The sequence below is a fragment of the Acartia tonsa genome, chromosome 15 (genome assembly GCF_053477335.1).
Source record: "Acartia tonsa isolate MP-2025a chromosome 15, ASM5347733v1, whole genome shotgun sequence".
Lineage (NCBI taxonomy): Eukaryota > Metazoa > Arthropoda > Copepoda > Calanoida > Acartiidae > Acartia > Acartia tonsa.
Window position 1 is genome coordinate 11,362,260 of NC_137274.1, and position 22,129 is coordinate 11,384,388.

Below are 22,129 nucleotides of genomic sequence, written 5' to 3' on the forward strand. Positions count from 1 at the left end.
CCTATCTATATGATTTTTGTAATACTGATTCCTAGGACAACATAGTACAATGTTGTAAGCAGAAGCATTTCTATTCAAGTACTAAAAATGTAGGTATGTATTTTAGTAATTTTTTTAACAAATTTTCCTACATTTTTGTTTTGACTGTTATACTATGCTTTTCAGTTCTGATACTCTTCAAGTGTTAAAGTTCTTTTGTCCCACCGTTTCAGAGCTTTGCTTTTATGGATGTTGTCATCCTTGTTGTCTTATTTTATATGTGAATAGTTACGTCTTTAAAGAAAATGTTGAATAAACTATTTTAATTTGAACAATAAAAGACATCTAGTTTAAAATTGTCATAGGAATCTTCACTACTAAGAGATTAATATTTTTCACCATAAAATAGGGTATACATCCAGTCAAATGCTCTTATAAGGTCAAACTGGTCTTAATTATAACCAAATGCATACCATAGCATTTAATTACCCGCGATCGTGGCTTTAAACGTAGCGCATCCGCTCGTCGCTGGGAAGGTGATAGGTTCGAATATCTCGGGCCAACATCGAGTCATAACTATAGACGTTAAAAATGTTTCCTACTGCTGCTATGTCAGGTGCGCGACATAAATAGCCAGAGTAGGGAGAATGCCTAGGCCCAAAAACAGGCGCAACTTTATACCATGCACAGTTAGGACTTCTCAGATAGGTCGTGCAGTCAAAGGGTTGGTTGTCTGATGGATGTTACTTAACGTAATATCCTTGGGTGTTAGAGTTTCGCATCCCATTACACGTGGATGATGCTCTGGATTCTCTAGATGATCACTTAAATCGAAGGAGGATTCCGCCCTTACTAGGTAATAATATTTAATTTCTAACATATATTGAACTCGATGTATTTTATTGTTCAAATTTTACGCGAAAAAAAAACAACCTCTTTTAGCCTATTATCTATAATAGCAGCCAAAATAGCCAAACAAAAATACATCTATTGTTATATAGATTAGAATTAGCACAAAAAAATAGCACAAAAGAAAAAAGGGTATAGTCCCTTTTTTTGTAGCAACGCCTCTTAAGGAGCGTTTCTTTGTATATTCACAATAGCTTTTCTCCTATTTCTAGCCTTTGCAGGGCCAATAGCCGAACCCTGCGGGGCAATAACCTAACTTAATATAACCTAACCTAAACCATCAAAAGCCATTGTGAAAATAGGATGAAACGCCCATTAAGAGGCGTTGCCACAAAAGGGACTATACCCAAAAAATGTATTGTGAACATGTAAGCCCTAAAAAGTTATTATTATGTTAGATGAAATTTGTTTTGTAAAATTTAGTACAATAATTTGTTGTATATAATGTTATCCTTATACTAAAGTAACAGGATGTCTGTTTGTTTGTACCGAAGGATCTCGCTAACTGCTGAACTGATATGGTTCTTCTTCGTTCTGGGAAGGTTTATAGCTAATTTGAAGGAGGGAACCACCACCGGGAAACGCCGCTTAGCGGATATTTTTGGTAAACAGCTAATATTACATGCCCCTAGAGGCCTCTAGGGGGCGTAGCCGCTAGTCTGTATATAAAAGTAACATGATAAATAGGAGCAATATGCAGGAAGGTAGGGGACATTGGGCTGTTTATTACACTAGTCCCCAAAGTTTTATGATTACAACAACTTTTGGGACTTTATTGAATTTTGATTAATTTGTTCATTAAGTTAGGTGTTCAGGCGTTTCAACCACTAATTGTAGTATACAAAAGTGCTAAATTCGGGATGAAATTTAATTTATTGGCCATTGTCTTATCCCTTTAGATCACTGCTTATTTGTACAAAGGCTATGTCACTTAATACATTTATTGTTGGTTTGACTTCACCAAGGCATTTGATTATTTTCTTGAAGGATCTAAATGGATAAGACAATAGCCATTAAAATAATAAACATACCCAATGATGATATACAAATTCACCCCTTCTTTGGATTACATTTAGTTTTATAAACGTTTGAACACTCAACTTAATGAACCAACCAACTATAATTCAATAAGTACCAAAAGGTATTGAGCCAACGAATAAAAAATGCATTAAACTTTGGGTCTTAGTGTAATAAACACCCCCTCGCTCCTTGCCTAGCTTTAGTCCATAACAATGCATATAATTTTTGTAAATTTTAATGTTATTTATTAAATGTATTGTACATGTATCAAATATATGAATGCAATAAAGTTTTTAAAAAAATATGCAAAATCTTCTATGATTCGTGTATTTTCGTGCGTCTTTATTGTCAAATTAGGCAGGTTAGAATTGTTCTATAATATTCAAACTGGACATAATGGTTTTTGTAATAGTTAGGTACGATTTTTAAAGCGTAACAACTTTATAATCATTACCAGAAAGGCAGTTTGTAAATTTGAAACATGATAATTTTTACAACAATTTCTTTTATATCAGCTTATACCAATAACGAAATTAATTTGGTAAAAAATCACGAAACCTATACGAAGTTTTTCAGCTGACGTTGGGGGGCAACACATCGTAAAATTGACAACCTCTCCATTTACCCTCAAATATTATTTTGGATGCTTGTTGGTTATACTCTATTCCTGATATCCTATTGATTTTAAACTTGGTATGATGATTCCCTTAACAGTCAGGTACAATTTGGAGAGCCTTATAATTTGATCTTAGTCGTTAAATATTTCTAAAACAAGGCACAAGGATCTATAAAATAGCCTAAAACCATATCCAGACTTTTAAAAAATCTAAAAATTGGCCTAAAAACATATCAGGACCTATAAGAAGATTCACTGTAAAGGAGAACCATATCGGTTCAGCGGTTAGCAATATCCTTCGCTACAAACATAATTAAATAATAGGATAGTAATACACACTGTCAAATAATTCTCATTTATTTCGTACCATTCAGCATCGACTGACGGACAAAACACATTATAGTGTAACTTCGCTACGAAAAAAATATTTAGAAAAAAAATTTTAACAAAATATATTTTTTATGTTAAATAACAGTTACAAAAATCACAATAATTTAAGGCATTAGGTACGATCTCTACAGCGAGAGAGGCGACAATGGACTGTTTACTACACTAGTCCCCAAAGTTTTCTTATTCGTTGGCTTGACAACTTTGGGGACTTTAGTGAATTTTGATTGGTTGGTTTATTAAGTTGAGTGCTCAACGTTTTAACCACTACTTTACGCTACAGAAGAGGTAATTTTTTGTATCATAATTAGGGATGTATATGAATTTATCGGCCATTGTCTTATCCCTTTAGATTCGCAGATCTTTATCTGAAAGTGGAAAAAGGATCAAATTTATGGGTCAAGGCATAACCTTCAACTATTACTAGCCGATGCGCCCCTAACATCTAGGGGAGGAAGACTAAAAAAATAGCCTTAAATCATATCTTAGACCTATGTGATTGTGGAGCTTACTCAAAATGGAAAACCCAATCGGTTCAGTGGTTAGCGAGATCTCAACGCACAAACAAAAAATCTTTAAATTATAAAAAACCCAGGGATCTAGAGGGATAACACAATGGTATCAATAATGTATCAATAAACGATAATTTAGAAAATAACCATATTTGTCGATTAAAAAATTGGGTTGAAAAGTTTGGACACTGTTGTCCCCAAAGTTTCCTTATGAATAAGAAATAACGATTTTATAAATAGATGGGTAGATGGATGGATTGATGGATGGATGGAAGGATGGATAGATGGATGGATGGATGGATGGATGGATGGATGGATGGATGGATGGATGGATGGATGGATGGATGGATGGATGGATGGATGGATGGATGGATGGATGGATGGATGGATGGATGGATGGATGGATGGATGGATGGATGGATGGATGGATGGATGGATGGATGGATGGATGGATAGATGGATGGATGGATGGGTGGATGGATAGATAATGAATAGATGGATTGATGAATGGATGGATGGATGAATGAATGGATGGATGGATGGATAGATAGATAGATAGATGGATGGATGGATTGATAGATGGATATAAAGATTTTAAATTTGGTCTTCTAGTTTTGTTTCCAATATATGTTCAGCATTTAAAGGTTCCATAGAAAAACTAATTTTTAATAAAAAAGTTTCATTATTGTGTGATATTGTGTGAGTGTGTGAGAAAGAGAGAGAGAAAAAGAGAGAGAGAAAGAGAGAATTTTAAGGAGAAAGAAAGAGAGAGAGAGAGGGAAAGAAAGAGAGAAATTTAAGGAGAGAGAGAGAGAGAAAGAAAGAGAGAGAGATAGATAGATATACAGAAAGAAAGATAAATTGTTGTACATCCCCAATGATGGCACCCAAAATTACCCCTTCTGTAGATTACAATTGAAACGTTTGAACACTCAACTTAACGAACACAATTTAATTAAAGTCCCAAAAGTTGTTAAGCCAACGAACAAGAAAACATTATGATAAAACATTGGGGACAAGTGCAATAGACAACCCATTGCCCCCCCCCCCTCCCTGGGGTAGACTTATAATAATAGTTATTTCTCGCATCGTATTATAAACAGCTTTCCGCGGATATGAATGTATATTTATAAGACTAAAACAAGTTTTTTTAGCCCCGAGATGCCGAAGGCACAGGCTAAAAAATGGTTTTAATCTTATGATTTTAAATTTTTTATATTCCTAGTAAACTGGATATAATACGATGCTATAAATAATTTTTCATTGAGACTGAGAACAGGTTCTAATCCACTAATTAACTACTGGGTACTAATTTATAAAACTTTGGGTACCAATTCATAAAACTTTGGGTACCAGTTTACTGGAATGAAACTTTCCTTAATGATTGTGTTTTGGGCTGGCTTGAATCTAATAAACAATCGTCATTGGTTGATTGATTGATTGGTTTATCCATCAACGCGGGATTGGCTGAGCTTATCTTTGGGGTTTCTTCTTTACCCTCCTAGGAATAGTTATTTATCGCATCATATTATAGACAGCTTTCCGTGGATATTAAAATTAAAAATTATAGGATTAAAACCGTTTTTGTTACCTTGTGGGGGTCGAAAACCCGGGCAAATAAAAATGGTGTTAATTTTATGATTATTATTTTAATATTCGTGGAAAATTGTATATAATACAATGCTATACATGATTTTATAGTAATAGTTATTTATCGCATCGGATTATAGACAGCTTTCCGCAGATATAAAATAAAAAATTATAGGATTAAAACCAGTTTTGTTACCTTGTGGTGTTGAAGGCCCAGGTTAACAAAACTGGAGTTAATTTTATGATTATTATTTTAATATTCGTGGAAAATTGTCTGTAATCAGATGCTATAAATGACTTTTTAGTATGGTCGAGAACTGGTTCTAATCCAGCGGATATTAATCGGTTTCTAAGTCATACTGAAGATAACATTATAAAGAGAGAGGTAGGTTTCGGGTAAAATCCGTAAAGGTGTGTGTTTTAAGGCTTAAAAATAGTAGTAAAACAATAATATTCACTAAATATATGTATTTCTTATTGAAAAGAACTATAGACAACAAATTTCTATCTATCTATCTATCTATCTATCTATCTATCTATCTATCTATCTATCTATCTATCTATCTATCTATCTATCTATCTATCTATCTATCTATCTATCTATCTATCTATCTATCTATCTATCTATCTATCTATCTATCTATCTATCTATCTATCTATCTATCTATCTATCTATCTATCTATCTATCTATCTATCTATCTATCTATCTATCTATCTATCTATCTATCTATCTATCTATCTATCTATCTATCTATCTATCTATCTATCTATCTATCTATCTATCTATCTATCTATCTATCTATCTATCTATCTATCTATCTATCTATCTATCTATCTATCTATCTATCTATCTATCTATCTATCTATCTATCTATCTATCTATCTATCTATCTATCTATCTATCTATCTATCTATCTATCTATCTATCTATCTATCTATCTATCTATCTATCTATCTATCTATCTATCTATCTATCTATCTATCTATCTATCTATCTATCTATCTATCTATCTATCTATCTATCTATCTATCTATCTATCTATCTATCTATCTATCTATCTATCTATCTATCTATCTATCTATCTATCTATCTATCTATCTATCTATCTATCTATCTATCTATCTATCTATCTATCTATCTATCTATCTATCTATCTATCTATCTATCTATCTATCTATCTATCTATCTATCTATCTATCTATCTATCTATCTATCTATCTATCTATCTATCTATCTATCTATCTATCTATCTATCTATCTATCTATCTATCTATCTATCTATCTATCTATCTATCTATCTATCTATCTATCTATCTATCTATCTATCTATCTATCTATCTATCTATCTATCTATCTATCTATCTATCTATCTATCTATCTATCTATCTATCTATCTATCTATCTATCTATCTATCTATCTATCTATCTATCTATCTATCTATCTATCTATCTATCTATCTATCTATCTATCTATCTATCTATCTATCTATCTATCTATCTATCTATCTATCTATCTATCTATCTATCTATCTATCTATCTATCTATCTATCTATCTATCTATCTATCTATCTATCTATCTATCTATCTATCTATCTATCTATCTATCTATCTATCTATCTATCTATCTATCTATCTATCTATCTATCTATCTATCTATCTATCTATCTATCTATCTATCTATCTATCTATCTATCTATCTATCTATCTATCTATCTATCTATCTATCTATCTATCTATCTATCTATCTATCTATCTATCTATCTATCTATCTATCTATCTATCTATCTATCTATCTATCTATCTATCTATCTATCTATCTATCTATCTATCTATCTATCTATCTATCTATCTATCTATCTATCTATCTATCTATCTATCTATCTATCTATCTATCTATCTATCTATCTATCTATCTATCTATCTATCTATCTATCTATCTATCTATCTATCTATCTATCTATCTATCTATCTATCTATCTATCTATCTATCTATCTATCTATCTATCTATCTATCTATCTATCTATCTATCTATCTATCTATCTATCTATCTATCTATCTATCTATCTATCTATCTATCTATCTATCTATCTATCTATCTATCTATCTATCTATCTATCTATCTATCTATCTATCTATCTATCTATCTATCTATCTATCTATCTATCTATCTATCTATCTATCTATCTATCTATCTATCTATCTATCTATCTATCTATCTATCTATCTATCTATCTATCTATCTATCTATCTATCTATCTATCTATCTATCTATCTATCTATCTATCTATCTATCTATATATATATACCTGATGTGTTTTCATATGTCTAATAAAAGCAGCACTATCATCAAACCCCTGGCCACATTCTACACACGGATATCTGGCAACACCTGGAGTATAATAGTTATTTTATAATATTATAAACAGCTCTCCGCGGATATAAAATGTACAATTATAAGATTAAAACCAGTTTTTATTAGCCCCAAGATGCTGAAGGTACGGTTTTTAATCTTATCATTTTACATTTTAATATTCGTGGAAAACTGTATATAATATGATGCTAGATATAATTTTTCAGTATGGCTGAGAACCAGTTATAATCCAGTTTCGTAGTAATACAGGAAAATAATATTGAGATTTTATATATTTTAGGATTTTTAAATACAAAATGATAGATATTTAGATAAATGAATTAATCTATAGATAAATAAATAGATAGATTAAATTGATAGAATATAGATAGATAGGATCATGGAAAGAAAACGAAGTTGCCGGTTTCATCGTATTTTCACAGTAGCTTTTGAAGGGTTATTTTAGGTTAGGTTAAGTAAATGTTAATGATTGCCCAGCAGGGCTAGAGCCCTGCAGGGGCTAGAAATAGTAGAAAGGCTACTGTGAAAAAACGACGAAACCGGCAACTTCGTTTTCTTTCCATGATCCGATAGATATATAGATGGATAGAAAGCTAAATAAATAAATAGATAGATGCATGATTTAGATAGGTAGAAAGACAGTTTAGATAAATAGATAGGTCATTAAAATAATTCTTTTTACAAAAAAAAAAATCTTCCAATTTTTTTGTTAAAATCCTCTAAATTCATTGCTCGTAATTTTACGGGGCATTTGCGCACTACAACTACATGTACAATTGTGGTATTCGGCAACCGTGAGCCATGCCTATGGCAACCCTGACCTGGGTTCGGGGAAGGGCCGAGGGCCCTCCCCCGAGTCCTGGGGAAGGGGTCTGCCGACCCCCTCCCTATGCCTAAAATTAATGATAGATTCTGACAGCCTTATTATGGTTAAGCTGTATTGTTAATTCCCCCCACCCTTTCCAGGGATGGGGGATCATTATTGCCCAAACTGACTATTGTATATGTATTATATTGATTTTGGTTATGATTATCTATTCCTATCTGTGTATTTATTATTTGTTGTATATAACGTCAGTAACCCTTAGACCCTGAATAAAGAAACAACTGAATAGACTCTGTTTATTATTTAGTGATTGCTAGAGAAGCGTAGCTTCTCTATAGTATAGGTGTCCACGTCTGTTCACACTGCCGTAGTCATTTGAACTCTGGTGTCTGCCATTTATCCTAGGCGGATACCACACAATTAGTAAATTTTATGTGGCAGGTTCAAAATTAAATATTTTAATTAATAATGTTAATGCTAATATTTCTAGTGTTCCATGTAAATATGTTTTTAGGAATTTTTGAAAAAAAAGTGTACGGTTTTTCCACCAATTAAAATTTTCTTTTCATTGCTCTCACGTCATTTCTAAGGCCTTGGGGTAAAAAGTTTGTCTGTGTGTTTGTTTGTTGGCTGCTATTGAAGATAGACAACTAAAATTTTTAGTGCAGATTCCTATTACATATGTGCATCTTAGAGAGGGGACAATGAGCTGTTTATTACACTAGTCCCAAAAGTCTTATAATAAAGTTTTCCTATTTGTTGGCTTAACAACTTTGGGGATTTTGGTGAATTTTGATTGTTTTTTTTTTTATTAAGTTGAGTGTTCAAACGTTTCAACCACTAATTTTTTATCTACAAAAGGGTTATTTTTTGGTATCATCATTGGGTATGTACATTAAATTATTTACCATTGTCTTATCCCTTTAGATCACTGTGTGCTTCTACATTACATTCTACTCTATACATTATTATTCTACCTGAGTGTTGTCGATGGTGTTTCAGCCTGGCATCACGACTGTAGAAAGATTCCTCGCACATATCACACTTAAATAATTTCTCCCCGCCGCTGTGTTTCATTTTCCTGTGGTCTTTCAACGTGTCAAGATTTCTGTAAGATTTGTTGCATATATCACATGAGAATGGCTTTTCTCCTGTATGGGCTCGCATGTGCGACTTCAAGTTTTGACTTTGGGTGAACGATTTGTTGCACATGTCACATTTATATCGCCTGGAATTAGGGTTGGGATGGATATCCGGGCATTTTCAATATCCGACCGGATACCAGATAGTAAAAATATCCAGCTGATTTCTACTGTCAGATATCCGATAATTTGCCGGATATCAAACGTTGGTCAGATATCCGGCATTAGAAATCAGCCGGATATCCGGTATTCGGATACCGGATAGTTAAAAATATCCAGCTGATTTATAATGCCGGATATCCGGTAATTTGCCAGATATCAAAGGTTGGTCAGATATCTGGCATTAGAAATCAGCCGGCTATCCAGTATTCGGCCAAAAAAGTATCCGGGCCCAACCCTACCTGGAATGGTCTGTGTGTACGGGCAGGTGCTTTTGCAGGCTCGACTCCTGAATAAAAGACAGGGCACAGTGTGGACACTTGAAGGGTCTCCCAGATCCTGTATGAAGATCCATATGTTTAGTTAGACCAACCTTCTGGCTGAATTCTTTGCCGCACTCCTCACACTGATATGACTTTGCTCCAGTATGACTCAGTTCATGGGTCCGCCTGGTGGAGGTATCTCTGAACTTGGACTCACAAAACCTGCAGAAAGAGAGAATCTTAAAGAGGAGAGAGAGACAAAGAGAGAGAGAGAGAAAGAAAGAGAGGGAAAGAAAGAGAGAATTTTAAGGAGAGAGAGAAAGAGAGAGAGAGAAGGAGAGAGAGAGAGAAAGAGAAGGAGAAAAAGAGAAAGAAAGGAGAGAGAGAGAAAGGGAGTGTGAAAGAAAGAGATAATTTTAAAGAGAGAGAGAGAGTGAGAAAGAAAGAGAGGGAAAGAAAGAGAGAGAGGAGAGAGAGAGACAAAGATAAAAGGAGAGAGAGAGAGAGAGTGAGAAAGAAAGAGAGGGAAAGAAAGAGAGAGAGGAGAGAGAGAGACAAAGATAAAAGGAGAGAGAGATAGAGTGAGAAAGAAAGAGAGGGAAAGAAAGAGATAATTTTAAAGAGAGAACCTGCAAGGATAAGGCTTCTCTCCAGTATGGATCAGCTCATGCTTCTTTAAAGCCCCTGCTTGTGAGAATCCTGTCCCACAGAGGTCGCATTGAAAAGGTTTAGCTCCTGAATTCAAAGAAGATAAAGTATATAATTGAAAACCTCAAATACTTATTGGAAAATTGAAGAAAAGGCGTGCTTGTGCATTGCAATAAAAAACTTATAACCAACTTAAATTGTACGATTGTACAGTTTTAACAAAACTGAAATAATACTTTTAAAAAGAAAATATATTGAAAGTGCCAATATCATTATTTTTGTCAAAATTTGTAATTTTTTACTAAATTCACGTTTAAATTCAATTTTGTACATTTAATCCATTGTGAATGACCGAAAGCCAGTCTGTTTGGCTTTCAGTAAATTTTTAAAAAAGGCTTTAATATATCTAGATAATTTCTGAAATCATGCGATTTTACTGAAAGCCATACTGACTTTTAGGACTTTCAGGCTAGCCAGGCAGAATCGTCTACCTGGATTCTATTATATACTTTATCTTCTTTGCCTGTATGTGTGGCCATGTGCGTTTTGTGGGAGGTTAGGAAGTGGAAATCTTTACCACATATATCACACGAATATGACTTTTCCTCTGTATGAATTACTTGATGATGTGCTACTCCCCTGCTGTTCTTAAACTGTTTACCACAAAATCCACACAGGAATTCTTTATCTGAATGTGTTTCCATGTGGTACTTGTGGTTGTGTGCCCGTTGAAATGTTTTATTGCAAATATCACAGGAGTATTTTCCTTTCCTTCTTTCTGGATCTACAAAAAAATTGTGTTAAAGAAAAAGGGGGGGGGGGGGAAATGTGGTGACTCGTGCCACGACATACCAGCAATTTTATTTTGGGTGCTACTCCCTTAGTTTTAGAGATAATTGGATGAAATCTTTTGGGCTGGGTCAGTAATTACCCCAACTATTGGTATCTTTCAAAAAAAACGGGGAAAAATTTTTGAAAAAAATAACATGGTCTCAAATGATTCCAAATTGCCTAATTCGGCGAGAAATGCAAAAAAAAATTTTTTTGTTGGCGGCGGACGGCGGGATCGGCGGTCCCGCCGGTCCCGCCGCCGTTTTCTTAATTAAAATATGTTTTACTTACCAACCTAAAAAGATTTTGTTTCAATATCTTCAAAATCACAGGAGAAGTACTGTATTTAAGATATACCTTGATATACGAGAATTTGAAAAAAAGTCCCCCCGCAGGGCTGCTTGTAAGGGGAAAATTTTTTGAAAAAAATAACATGGTCTCAAATGATTCCAAATTGCCTAATTCGGCGAGAAATGCAAAAAAAAAATTTTTTGTTGGCGGCGGACGGCGGGATCGGCGGTCCCGCCGGTCCCGCCGCCGTTTTCTTAATTAAAATATGTTTTACTTACCAACCTATAATTGGATGAAATCTTTTGGGCTGGGTCAGTAATTACCCCAACTATTGGTATCTTTCAAAAAAAACGGGGAAAAATTTTTGAAAAAAATAACATGGTCTCAAATGATTCCAAATTGCCTAATTCGGCGAGAAATGCAAAAAAAAATTTTTTTGTTGGCGGCGGACGGCGGGATCGGCGGTCCCGCCGGTCCCGCCGCCGTTTTCTTAATTAAAATATGTTTTACTTACCAACCTAAAAAGATTTTGTTTCAATATCTTCAAAATCACAGGAGAAGTACTGTATTTAAGATATACCTTGATATACGAGAATTTGAAAAAAAGTCCCCCCGCAGGGCTGCTTGTAAGGGGAAAATTTTTTGAAAAAAATAACATGGTCTCAAATGATTCCAAATTGCCTAATTCGGCGAGAAATGCAAAAAAAAAATTTTTTTTGGTGGCGGCGGGCGGCGGGAGCGGCGGTCCCGCCGCCGTTTTTTTTGAAAGATACCAATAGTTGGGGTAATTACTGACCCAGCCCAAAAGATTTCATCCAATTATCTCTAAAACTAAGGGAGTAGCACCCAAAATAAAATTGCTGGTATGTCGTGGCACGAGTCACCACATTTCCCCCCCCCCCCCTTTATGCATAATCCATTTTTTAGTCTTCCAATCTATCAATCAATCTACCAATCAATCAATCAAGCAATCAATCAATCAATTAATCTATCAATCAATTAATCAATCAATCTGTCAATCTATCAATCAATTATGAAATACTAACCTTGTTTGACAGACTCCTCAGAATTACTATGAACCCTGGAGACATGACTGTCTAGTAGAGACAAACTTGTAAAAACTTTAGAACATTGGCTGCAGCTGAATTCTCCTTTCTTCCTCGTCTATAATAGAAATATTATATCAAATCATATCAAAGATAATTCACCAAAGTTCTTAAGCCAACAAATAGCGGAAACTTTGGAGGAAACTATGAATAGTTTAATGTCCCCTCCCTGTATGGAAAATAAAGATAATCTAGAGCCATATTCTCTAAATCAGGAAAACAGTGGAAGAACAACCGGGCCTCAGCATTGGTGGAAATTGTGTAAAGATTGGATAGGAAATAATATTTTAATTTAGTTCGCATGATGAGTTTCTTAAAATAAAGATTTTTATTGATAGGTAAATCATGTTATATAAAAGTTTCTTTTCTAGTAAAGCACATGACAAAACTGTAATAAGTTAGCTGTGAATAGTTGAATTTTTTAGGTTTAAGTTATAGAAATTATAACTTGAAAGGATCGTGTTAGAGTGTTTTTTTACTCCTTTAATAATATCTCATGATTCAAATTAATTATGTTATGAATGCAGTGAATAAAAACCTGAAATTGCAAGGCAACTTTGTTTTTTTGTCTGAAGCTTAAGAATGTAAAAACTTCTGATCCAATTGAGGGAAGCTTCTTATATTACCCGGGGTGGTTATAGACTGTTTTGTTTTTAAATGTTTGTCTTGGAACGGTTTTAATCATTTATCTGCTCTTTGATCCCTACGCCTAAAGCTGCTGGTGGTAAACAAAGCCTTAAGGCACAGGAAAAGCAGTAACTTTGGAAAACATTCAAAGTGTAATGTCCCCTCCCTGTATATAGAACTACTTACTTTGTGAACTCGTCGTTTGTGATCAGCCAGAGTAGTTTTGTTCTGATATGATTTACCACAGATATCACAGGAGCATGGATCTATAATATGGCAGAGGTGTATATTGTGCACAAGATTTAATCCCCCCCCCCCCCCCGTCCCACATATTTCTTATTCACCCCCCTCCTTTAATAGGGGACTCATGCAAAATATACACCCCTATAAAATGGCAGGGCTGTATATTCTGCAAAAGATTTATTTCCTCCCCACCTCCCACATATTTTTTATTCACCCCCCCCCCCCACCCCTTTAGTAGGGGATCTCATACAAAATATACACCCCTATAATAAGGCAGGGGTGAATATTCTGCACAAGATTCATTGATTTCCCCTTCCACCATATTTTTATTTACCCCCCCCCCCCAGACAATTGCCGGTAAATTGAAGTAAATCCCCAATGATAATACACAACATTACCCCTTAAGCAGATTAAAATTATTGGTTGAAAATTTTGAACACTCAACTTAATTATCTAACAAATCAAAATTAAAAAAAGTCCCCTAACATTTTGAGAGAACAAAAAAAATGCTATTACAAAACTTTGGGGACTATTGTACCAAACATGCAAAATATACACCCCTGATATATGGCTTTTCTTATGTTTGCGCATAGCAGATTTTGTATAGAAAGCCTGGGGGCATGAGTCACATTCAAATTCTTTGACACCTATGTGCTGCTTCACTTTGTGCTCTTTCAATGGCTCCGGTTGAGCAAATGATTGGTGGCATATGTCACAAGAGAATGGTTTTTCACCTGTGTGAACTCTCTCATGTCTTGCAAGAGAATCATTTGTTGGGAATCCTGTATATTGTCAATTAAATCAAGTTTGGGTACCATTATAATTGTAAAAGTTTGGGTACCATTCTAATTATATATGTTTGGGTATCATTCTAATTATACAAGTTCAGATACCATTATACTTATATAACCTTGGGTACCATTTTAATTCAATAAGTTTGGGTACCATTATAATTTACAATGCAATGTCAACCCCCTTTCGAAATCAACCAGAGGTATTGATACTATATTATGGTTATATTTCTTACATATATGTGTAAAAACCACCTTTTGGACAAGTTTTTTCTTAATTAAATTTGATTTAATTGATGAAGAACCTTTGCCACAATGAGAACAGTGATGTTTAACTTTTCCCTCATGAATAACTTTGACGTGGCCAGCCAAGCCGCGCGAGTTTTTAAATACTTTATCACATGCAGCACATTTAAATTTATGGCCTGAATGCAAAGAAGATAAAGTATAGAATAGAATCCAGGTAGAAGATTCTGCCTGGATAGCCTGAAATAAGATTGGAACTTTAGTAAAATCGCATGAAATTTTTAAATTATTTCATTAAAATAAATGATTTTTTTATTAACTTACTAAAAGCCAGAAACACTCGCATTCAACCATCTTTCACCAATACACAATGAATTAAAACTTTATATTATGTGCAAAACCGTGAACAAGATTAAATAAAAACATAAATTCATTTTAAAAAACAACCCAAAATATATATTGGACAACTGTACAATAGAATTCTATACTTTATCTATTTTGCCTGAATGGGTCTCCATATGCCAGATCAGTTTCCTAGGGCGATTAAAAGTTTTGCCGCATAAATCACAAGTGGAAACTTTTTTGCCGCCTTTTTTCTTTGTTTTTAAGCCTTCTGTAATATTTTTTGGGTCATCTTTAACATCCATTGTTTCTTCTTTGACATCAATCTCAATCTCTGCTTTAACATTTTCCAAATGATCAAAATTATTGTCCAATAAATCTTCCAAATTTTTTTCTTGTTTCGCCACACTGAATCATATGTGGCACCGTAAAAAAATCTTGCAAGAGGAAAAACGCGCGAAATTAGAATTTTCGAGTATTTTTTAAGCATGTCTAGAATTAACCATGGAATTTTTTAACCTCGCCATCACACTGAGAACCCCCCCCCCCCTCAGTCCTTAATTTAAAATATATTGAAAACAACGGTGAGGGATAGGGGAGGGGGGAGGGTTGGAGTGAGAGGTGGTTATTTATTTGTCAATTTTTTACTTTAGATCTGCTTAGGTGGGGTTATATTACCGCAGATGAAAAAAAAATAACCCCTTCCCCTCCTTATTTTCAATATATTTCAAAACTATATTAAAACTACCCCCCCCATTCCCCCCAAAAACTATAAACATTTGCTAAGGTATTGGATATAGAAAATACATGGATATTATGACAGGGGAAAAATTTTCGTCAATTTAGGCCGCTTCACTTATTGGTCAGTTTGTTTTCCAGTAGGAGGGGAGGGAATTGGGTATTTTTTAGCCAGCTACAGGTTTCACTTGATTAGAGCACATAATAATCTGGTGTAAGATCCAAGAAATAATATATCCATTGTCAAGGTGCCATCCATATTGTTCCTAAGGTTTTCTTCTAATTTAATATTTTGGTCAGGTATTAGAACTGCCATATGGGATTCGGGTCCTAGATCATTTAGGATAGTTTTTTTAGGGATCTAGAGAGATAAGACAATGGCCAACAATTATTGTACATCCACAATGATGATCCACAATGATGATACATAAAATTACCCCTTATGTAGATTACAATTAGAGGTTGAAATGTTAAGACACTCAACTTAATGAACCAACCAATCAATGAGAAAGATAGTTTTTTTCAGGGATCTAGAGGGATAAGACAATGGCCCATACATTGATGTACATCCTCAATGATGATATTTAAAATTACCCCTTATGTAGATTACAATTAGTGGTTGAATCGTTACGACACTGAATTTCATAAATCAACCAATCAAAATTTACTAAAGTCTCCAAATTGTTGAGCCAACGAATAAGAAAACGCTATTAAAAATCTTTGGGGACTAGTGTAATAAAACAAATGACCCCTCTCTTAAGCAGTCATCGAGTAGGAATCAATGATAATCCCTTCTGTAGGTCAAAATTTTGGGTTTAAAAGTTTGGAAACTTTTCAGACAAATGTCTCCTCTCTCCCAAAATATTATTGAGATCTTATTCTTAAATGGCAACGTCCAAAAGTAAAGCGAGTTATAGAGCAGATGATTGTTCAGTTGCCGTACAAACGAGAGAAAAGAGAATAAAATTAAATAATAAACAATGAAAAATCAAGCAACTTATGCAAATAATAATACTTTTTGTAGCAGGAACGACAGACCAAGTAATATCATGTATACTTGATGCCCTTTGGAAAGGGACAATCTGACACACAAAAATACGCCAGCAAAGAAAGTTACATTTCTCTAAAAGCGTTATGGACAGACGTACACAATATTGTATAGAGTAGATGAACATGTATATTAAGGAATCTTCACTATAAATTTCAAGTTAATTATGGAATAACTTCTTGGCTAGTAAAAAAAACTATTCCTGAGTGAGCAAGAGATATTTTTATTTCATCCTCCTGTATTTCTTTTTCAAGGTCTTCATCATTCAAATCTTCTTGCATATCGGGTAGCTCCAGTTTTATTTCTTTTAAGAATATCGAAGAGAGTATTTAAAAGGGATCTAAAGGGATAAGACACTGGACGATGAATGAATGTTCATCCCCAATGATGATTCACAAAAATTACCCCAACTGTAACGTAAAATTAGTTGTTGAAATGTTTAGACTTTCAACTTAATGAACCAACCTATCAAAATTCAATAAAAGTTCCCTTAAGTTGTTAATCCAGCGAATAAGAAAATATCATTATAAATGTTCTTTAAATGAAATCTAGGAATAAGGTTTAATTAATTTAATTGTGATTTTTTCTCGAATAAATTTCATTTTTGATAAAAGCTGGATGAAATTTCCAGAGAGAGAAAGAGAGGGGACAATGGGCTGTCTCCAAAGTTTTAAAATAACGTTTTCTCATTCGTTGCACATTGAGAACTTTAGTGAATTTAGATTGGTTGGTTAATTAAATAAAAATTGAGTGTTTAAGCGTTTAAGCTACTAATTTTAATTTACAGAAGGTATAATTTTGTGTCTAATGATTGGGGACTTACATCAATTTATCGGCCATTGTCTTATCCCTTTAGTTCCCTAATGAAATCTCCCTCCAACCTGATTCTAAAATATCTTCTTCAATAAAAACTTTTGTTTCAACCTCTTCTAAAAATAATGCGCCAAATAAATGCAGCGAAAATCCGTGAATCTTTATTTAACTGTAACAGGATCTCCATCTGTCTGTATGTCTGTAGCTTAAGACAGCACTAACCACTGCACTGGATCGATAAGGTTCTCATTTACAGTGAAACTTTTTGTAGTCTAAAGAATGATTTTAAGTATTTTTAGGGGAGATACCTTTACCCTCATCCCAAGATAAATCGCCCCTTTAAAAAAAAAACCTAAACATTCTTTATCTTATTTTAAAATCGAGGCTTTTCTATAATTAGGACCAGTCCGTTTGTACGTCCGCCAGGGACGGTTAGCTCTTTTCGTTAATTTAGACATGCTAGAATTGTTCTATCAATTCCTATAACAGTTAGGTACAATTTAGAAAAGCGTAACCTCTCTACAATCGTTGACAGAAAGTACGTACGTCCATTTGTCGTATTTTCACAGTAGCTTTTGTCCTATTTTTAGTACTTGTGGGGGGTTCTAACTCTGCGGGGCAATCATTAACATTTACCTAACCTAAAATATCCTATCAAAAGCTACTGTGCAAATACGATGAAACCCACTACTTTGTTTTCTTTCCATCTATCAAATTATTCTTATTTTATATTTACTTGTGACACTGTGGAAAAATCTTTGTCATCTTCTTAAAACTCATTATGTCCGTTTGTCTATTTACAACTGTTTTATTCTTCGCTACTTATGGATGTTGTCATCCTTGTTTACTTTGAGCATTTACTTGTCACACCTGGTGATAGTATTTCTTTGGAAAAATCTTTGTCATCTTTGGGTACAGGTAGGTCTCCAGGTTCAGGTTCAGGTACTTCTCCTGGTGATAAGGTTGTTAAAAAACCCGGGTTTTTAAATCACAACGTCGATCCACAAAACCTCCGTTTTTTTGTGGGTTAATTAGAAATCCTTATAATAAAGTAACAGGATGTTTGTGTGTTTGTTTGTTTGTACCGAAGGATCTCACTTACCGCTGAACCGATATGGTTCTCCCTTTACAGTGAAGTTTTTTTAAGACCAGGGATGGGTTTAGACTATTTTATTCTTATCATTAAGTTTGGGTATGGTTTTGGGCTATTTTTACTGCCCTTCCATATCCCTTCGAATATAGAGCTCCTAGATGCTAGAGCTACAAACGCTAGTGTTAAAATAATCTATATATTTTTTAATGTTTAATGTTTGGTTGGGTTATTTGTAAACAACCCTGCCTGGTATATATCCAATTCCAGGTTCTGATACATTTCCAGGTTCAGGTCCATCTACATCTACACGGTGATTCAAATAAAACAGCGTTTCCCGTTTTTCTGACACAACCAGACGGTATACAGAAAAAAAATTATATGTCCTTGTTCTCTGTATTAAAAACATTAAATATATTCTAAAGGTATTATTATTTAAACAAGGATGACAACATCCATAAAAACGAAGCACTGAAACGGTAGGACAAACGGACATTAACATTTGTATAGTGTCAGAACTGAATATCAAAATATAAATGTATAAGAGTCGAACCAAAATTGTAAGTAAATTTGTTGAAAAACTGCTAGATACAAGATAATGTTTTAGGATTATAAACATACTTACATTTTTAGGACTTGATTATAGAGTTGCTTCGTTTATAACATTATACTTTGTTGTCCCAGGAATTAATATACCAAAAATCAGATCAATCGGATGATTAGATCACATGAAAATTTGTTGTTAAAAAAGTAAAAAAATCGACATGTTTAAAATGGACGTACGGACATTCTGGTAATGATTATAGAGTTGCTACGCTTTCTAAATCGTACCTAACTACTAAAGGAATCAAATGCAAAGTTTGAAATCGATAGGACAATTCTAACATGCCTAAATTAACGAAAAAAGCTATCCGTTACGGACGGACGGACGGACCGATCTATAATTATAGAAAAGCTATGATTTTAAAAAGGCAATATAAAATATCTCGGATACACATATTCCTAATTTTAGGGAAGCCTACTCATTGTCCATTGACCCCCAAAAATCTACTTTTAGTCATACAATTTAATCCTTATTATAAAGTAACAGGATGTTTGTCTGTTTGTACCGAAGGTGTCGCTCACCACTGGACCGATCGAGTTCTCCTTAACAGGGTAGCTTCTCATGGGTCCCGGGAAGGTTTATAACTATTTTGGGGGAGGGTACCACCAACCTCCCCTGAGAAATCGACAAAAGTAAAAAAGTAAAAAACGCCGCCCTGTGGACAATTTTGTAATAAGCTATAAACATAATTAAAACCATCTAGCGGCGAAAAAAATATTTATGGTAAATTGGGCCGGATACTTTTTTGGCCGGATACCGGATATTGGATATACGGCTTATTTCTAACACCGGATATCCGGTTCCGGCCGGATATCTGGCCAACGTTCGATATCTGGCAATTTACCGGATATCCAGCCGGATAACCGGATATCCGGCGTCAAAAATCAGCCGGACATTATGTAACCGGATAGTTTTAATATCCGGTATCCGGCCGGATATTGAAAATGAATGGATATCCGGCCGGATAACCGGCCAGACCGGATATCCGGCCCAACCCTAGTAAATAGCTTATTTTAAAATAGATTGAAAAGAAACAATTTTACGTGTCCCTAGAGGACTCTAGGGGCGTAGCCGCTAGTTATATGTATATATATATATATATATATTATGAATAATTGTAAAGTACACCTGGTACTAAGCAGTAGCCTGGTGTATTATTGTATGTTCTGCTATGTAAGACATAATCTGTCACTGAATAATTATTTTTTTTTTGCTTTTTATGTTACTAGCGACTACACCCCTAGAGGCCTCTAGTGGCATTTTAAATGTTTTTTTAATAATACGTAACTTTTCTATGTTGCGTTCAAGTCTTTAAGGTACATATCTATGTTGCGTTTAAGTCTCTGCGTAATGTTTTTTTTGTGATTTCTCTTGGGAGGGTGGTGGTACCCTCCCCCAAAATAGTTATAAACCTTCCCGGGACCTATGAAAAGCTACCCTGTTAAGGAGAAACCGATCGGTTCAGCGGTTAGCGAAATCCTTTATTACAAGGAATATTTCTAAAAATGTAGCTGCAATGATAGGTTGATTGATTGATTAGCCATAGTTTCTTAGGGTTTGGACCTAAGTAGTCATGGAGTAGGCTGAGACACTTTTGTATAGCCACTAGGGCTATCAAGCCCCACGTTCAAGCACATTATGAATTGACCCGCTATCTCAAGAGAGCTACTCATTATTACCTCACCCTCGCCTGCAATGATAGAGGTATTCCAACTGGTTGTATCATAATAACTCATTTTTTTTTCTGAATCACCCTGGATAGATCCAGGTTCAGGTATAGGTACATCTCCATGTTCAGGTACAGGTGACTCTTTCTTCATAGTTATATCCAGCACACAGCTGGAAACCTTTGGTGGTGTCACCTCCTTGGTAAAAAAGAGCTAATTATAGGGTTGGGCCGGATATCTGGCAAATTACAGCAAATTACCGGATAATCGGATATCCGGCATTAAAAATCAACCGGATATCCGGTATCCGGATAGTTTCAATATCTTGTATCCGGCCGGATATTGAAAATGGCCGGATATCCGGCCCAACCCTAGTAAAAAGGGATAATAATGTCACAAAGTTAAAATAGCGCGGAAATAAAATCTTTTAAAATTTACAATTTTACAATTTTAAAATTTACATCATTTGGGATGTACATCATTTGATCGGACAACGAATAAAAAAGAATATTAAAAAACTTTGGGGACTTAAATTCTAAACAGCCCAATGTCCCAGAGAAAAAGGGGGCAATAGGCTGTTTATTACACTAAACCCCAAAGTTTTATAATAACATTTTTCTTATCCGTTGGCTTAACAACTTTGGAGACTTAAGTAAATTTTGATTCATTAACTTATTATTTTTTGGTGTTCAAACGTTTCAACCACTAATTTTAATCTAAAAAAGGTGTCATTATTGCGGATGTACATCAATTCATCGGCCATTGTCTTATCCCTTTATATCCCTGCCAATGTCCCCTCCCTCCCTGGGTTGTCATTTAGGTTGGGCCGGATACCGGATACCCGGCTGATTTATAATGATTCGGTAGCCGGCCGGCCGGATATCTGGTCAATGCCGGATATCCGGCATTAGAAATCAGACTGATATTCGGATAGTTTCAATATCCGGTATCCGACCGGATATTGAAAATGGGCCAACCCTAGTTGTCAGCCTTATTTTTAATTCTTTACCTGGATGTAACCTTCTTTGTACTGAGCTTCTAATTTTACATGGGACATTCTGGCAACAATAATTATGCTCAAGTAATAAGAGAGAGAGGGGACAATGGGCTGTTAATTGCACTAGTCCCCAAAGTTTTATGATAACGTTTTTTTATTCAAATTAGGGACTTCAGTAAATTTTGTTTGGTTGGTTTATTAAGTTGAGTGTCCTAATGTTTCAATGACTAAGTGTAATCTACAGAAGGATTAATTTTGTTTATCATTAT

General features: G+C 34.4%; 4 protein-coding genes across 8 annotated transcripts in view; 1 reads left to right on the forward strand and 3 right to left on the reverse strand.

Moving 5' to 3' along the window:
* LOC145307655 (long-chain fatty acid transport protein 4-like) overlaps positions 1-22,129 on the forward strand; it is a 138,966-nt gene that overhangs the window by 62,351 nt on the left and 54,486 nt on the right. The gene's annotated exons all lie outside the window — the stretch shown is intronic.
* Positions 4,720-13,563, reverse strand: LOC145307221 (uncharacterized). The gene is made up of 8 exons (XM_080149598.1): positions 13,468-13,563; positions 12,595-12,712; positions 10,950-11,210; positions 10,408-10,513; positions 9,758-10,000; positions 9,192-9,442; positions 7,324-7,406; positions 4,720-4,924 (listed from the first exon to the last, which is right to left on the reverse strand). Exons 3-8 carry the CDS (start codon positions 11,128-11,130, stop codon positions 4,781-4,783), a joined length of 1,008 nt encoding a protein of 335 aa, XP_080005724.1. The 5' UTR covers positions 11,131-11,210; positions 12,595-12,712; positions 13,468-13,563; the 3' UTR covers positions 4,720-4,780.
* LOC145306886 (zinc finger X-chromosomal protein-like) lies at positions 13,769-15,317 on the reverse strand. Its single transcript, XM_080149229.1, has 4 exons — positions 15,064-15,317; positions 14,621-14,740; positions 14,063-14,306; positions 13,769-13,787 (listed from the first exon to the last, which is right to left on the reverse strand). The coding sequence occupies exons 1-4, from the start codon at positions 15,206-15,208 to the stop codon at positions 13,769-13,771; spliced, it is 528 nt and encodes a 175-aa protein (XP_080005355.1). The 5' UTR covers positions 15,209-15,317.
* Positions 16,854-21,920, reverse strand: LOC145306887 (uncharacterized). Its single transcript, XM_080149230.1, has 6 exons — positions 21,873-21,920; positions 20,950-21,061; positions 18,842-18,898; positions 18,373-18,453; positions 17,571-17,618; positions 16,854-16,993 (listed from the first exon to the last, which is right to left on the reverse strand). Exons 1-6 carry the CDS (start codon positions 21,918-21,920, stop codon positions 16,854-16,856), a joined length of 486 nt encoding a protein of 161 aa, XP_080005356.1.

Coding starts and splice junctions, on each gene's coding strand:
- LOC145307221 (XM_080149598.1), bottom strand. CDS start 11,130: ATGGAAACACATTCAGATAAAGAATTCCTGTGTGGATTTTGTGGTAAA. Junction 10,514..10,949: donor GCACATGGCCACACATACAG/GCAAAGAAGATA, acceptor CTTTGAATTCAG/GAGCTAAACCTTTTCAATGC. Junction 7,407..9,191: donor ACACCATCGACAACACTCAG/GTAGAATAATAA, acceptor ATTATACTCCAG/GTGTTGCCAGATATCCGTGT.
- LOC145306886 (XM_080149229.1), bottom strand. CDS start 15,208: ATGGATGTTAAAGATGACCCAAAAAATATTACAGAAGGCTTAAAAACA. Junction 14,741..15,063: donor GCATATGGAGACCCATTCAG/GCAAAATAGATA, acceptor CTTTGCATTCAG/GCCATAAATTTAAATGTGCT. Junction 14,307..14,620: donor CTGTTCTCATTGTGGCAAAG/GTTCTTCATCAA, acceptor GACAATATACAG/GATTCCCAACAAATGATTCT.
- LOC145306887 (XM_080149230.1), bottom strand. CDS start 21,920: ATGTCCCATGTAAAATTAGAAGCTCAGTACAAAGAAGGTTACATCCAG. Junction 18,899..20,949: donor TGAACCTGGATCTATCCAGG/GTGATTCAGAAA, acceptor ATCACCGTGTAG/ATGTAGATGGACCTGAACCT. Junction 17,619..18,372: donor CAAAGAAATACTATCACCAG/GTGTGACAAGTA, acceptor CATTATTTTTAG/AAGAGGTTGAAACAAAAGTT.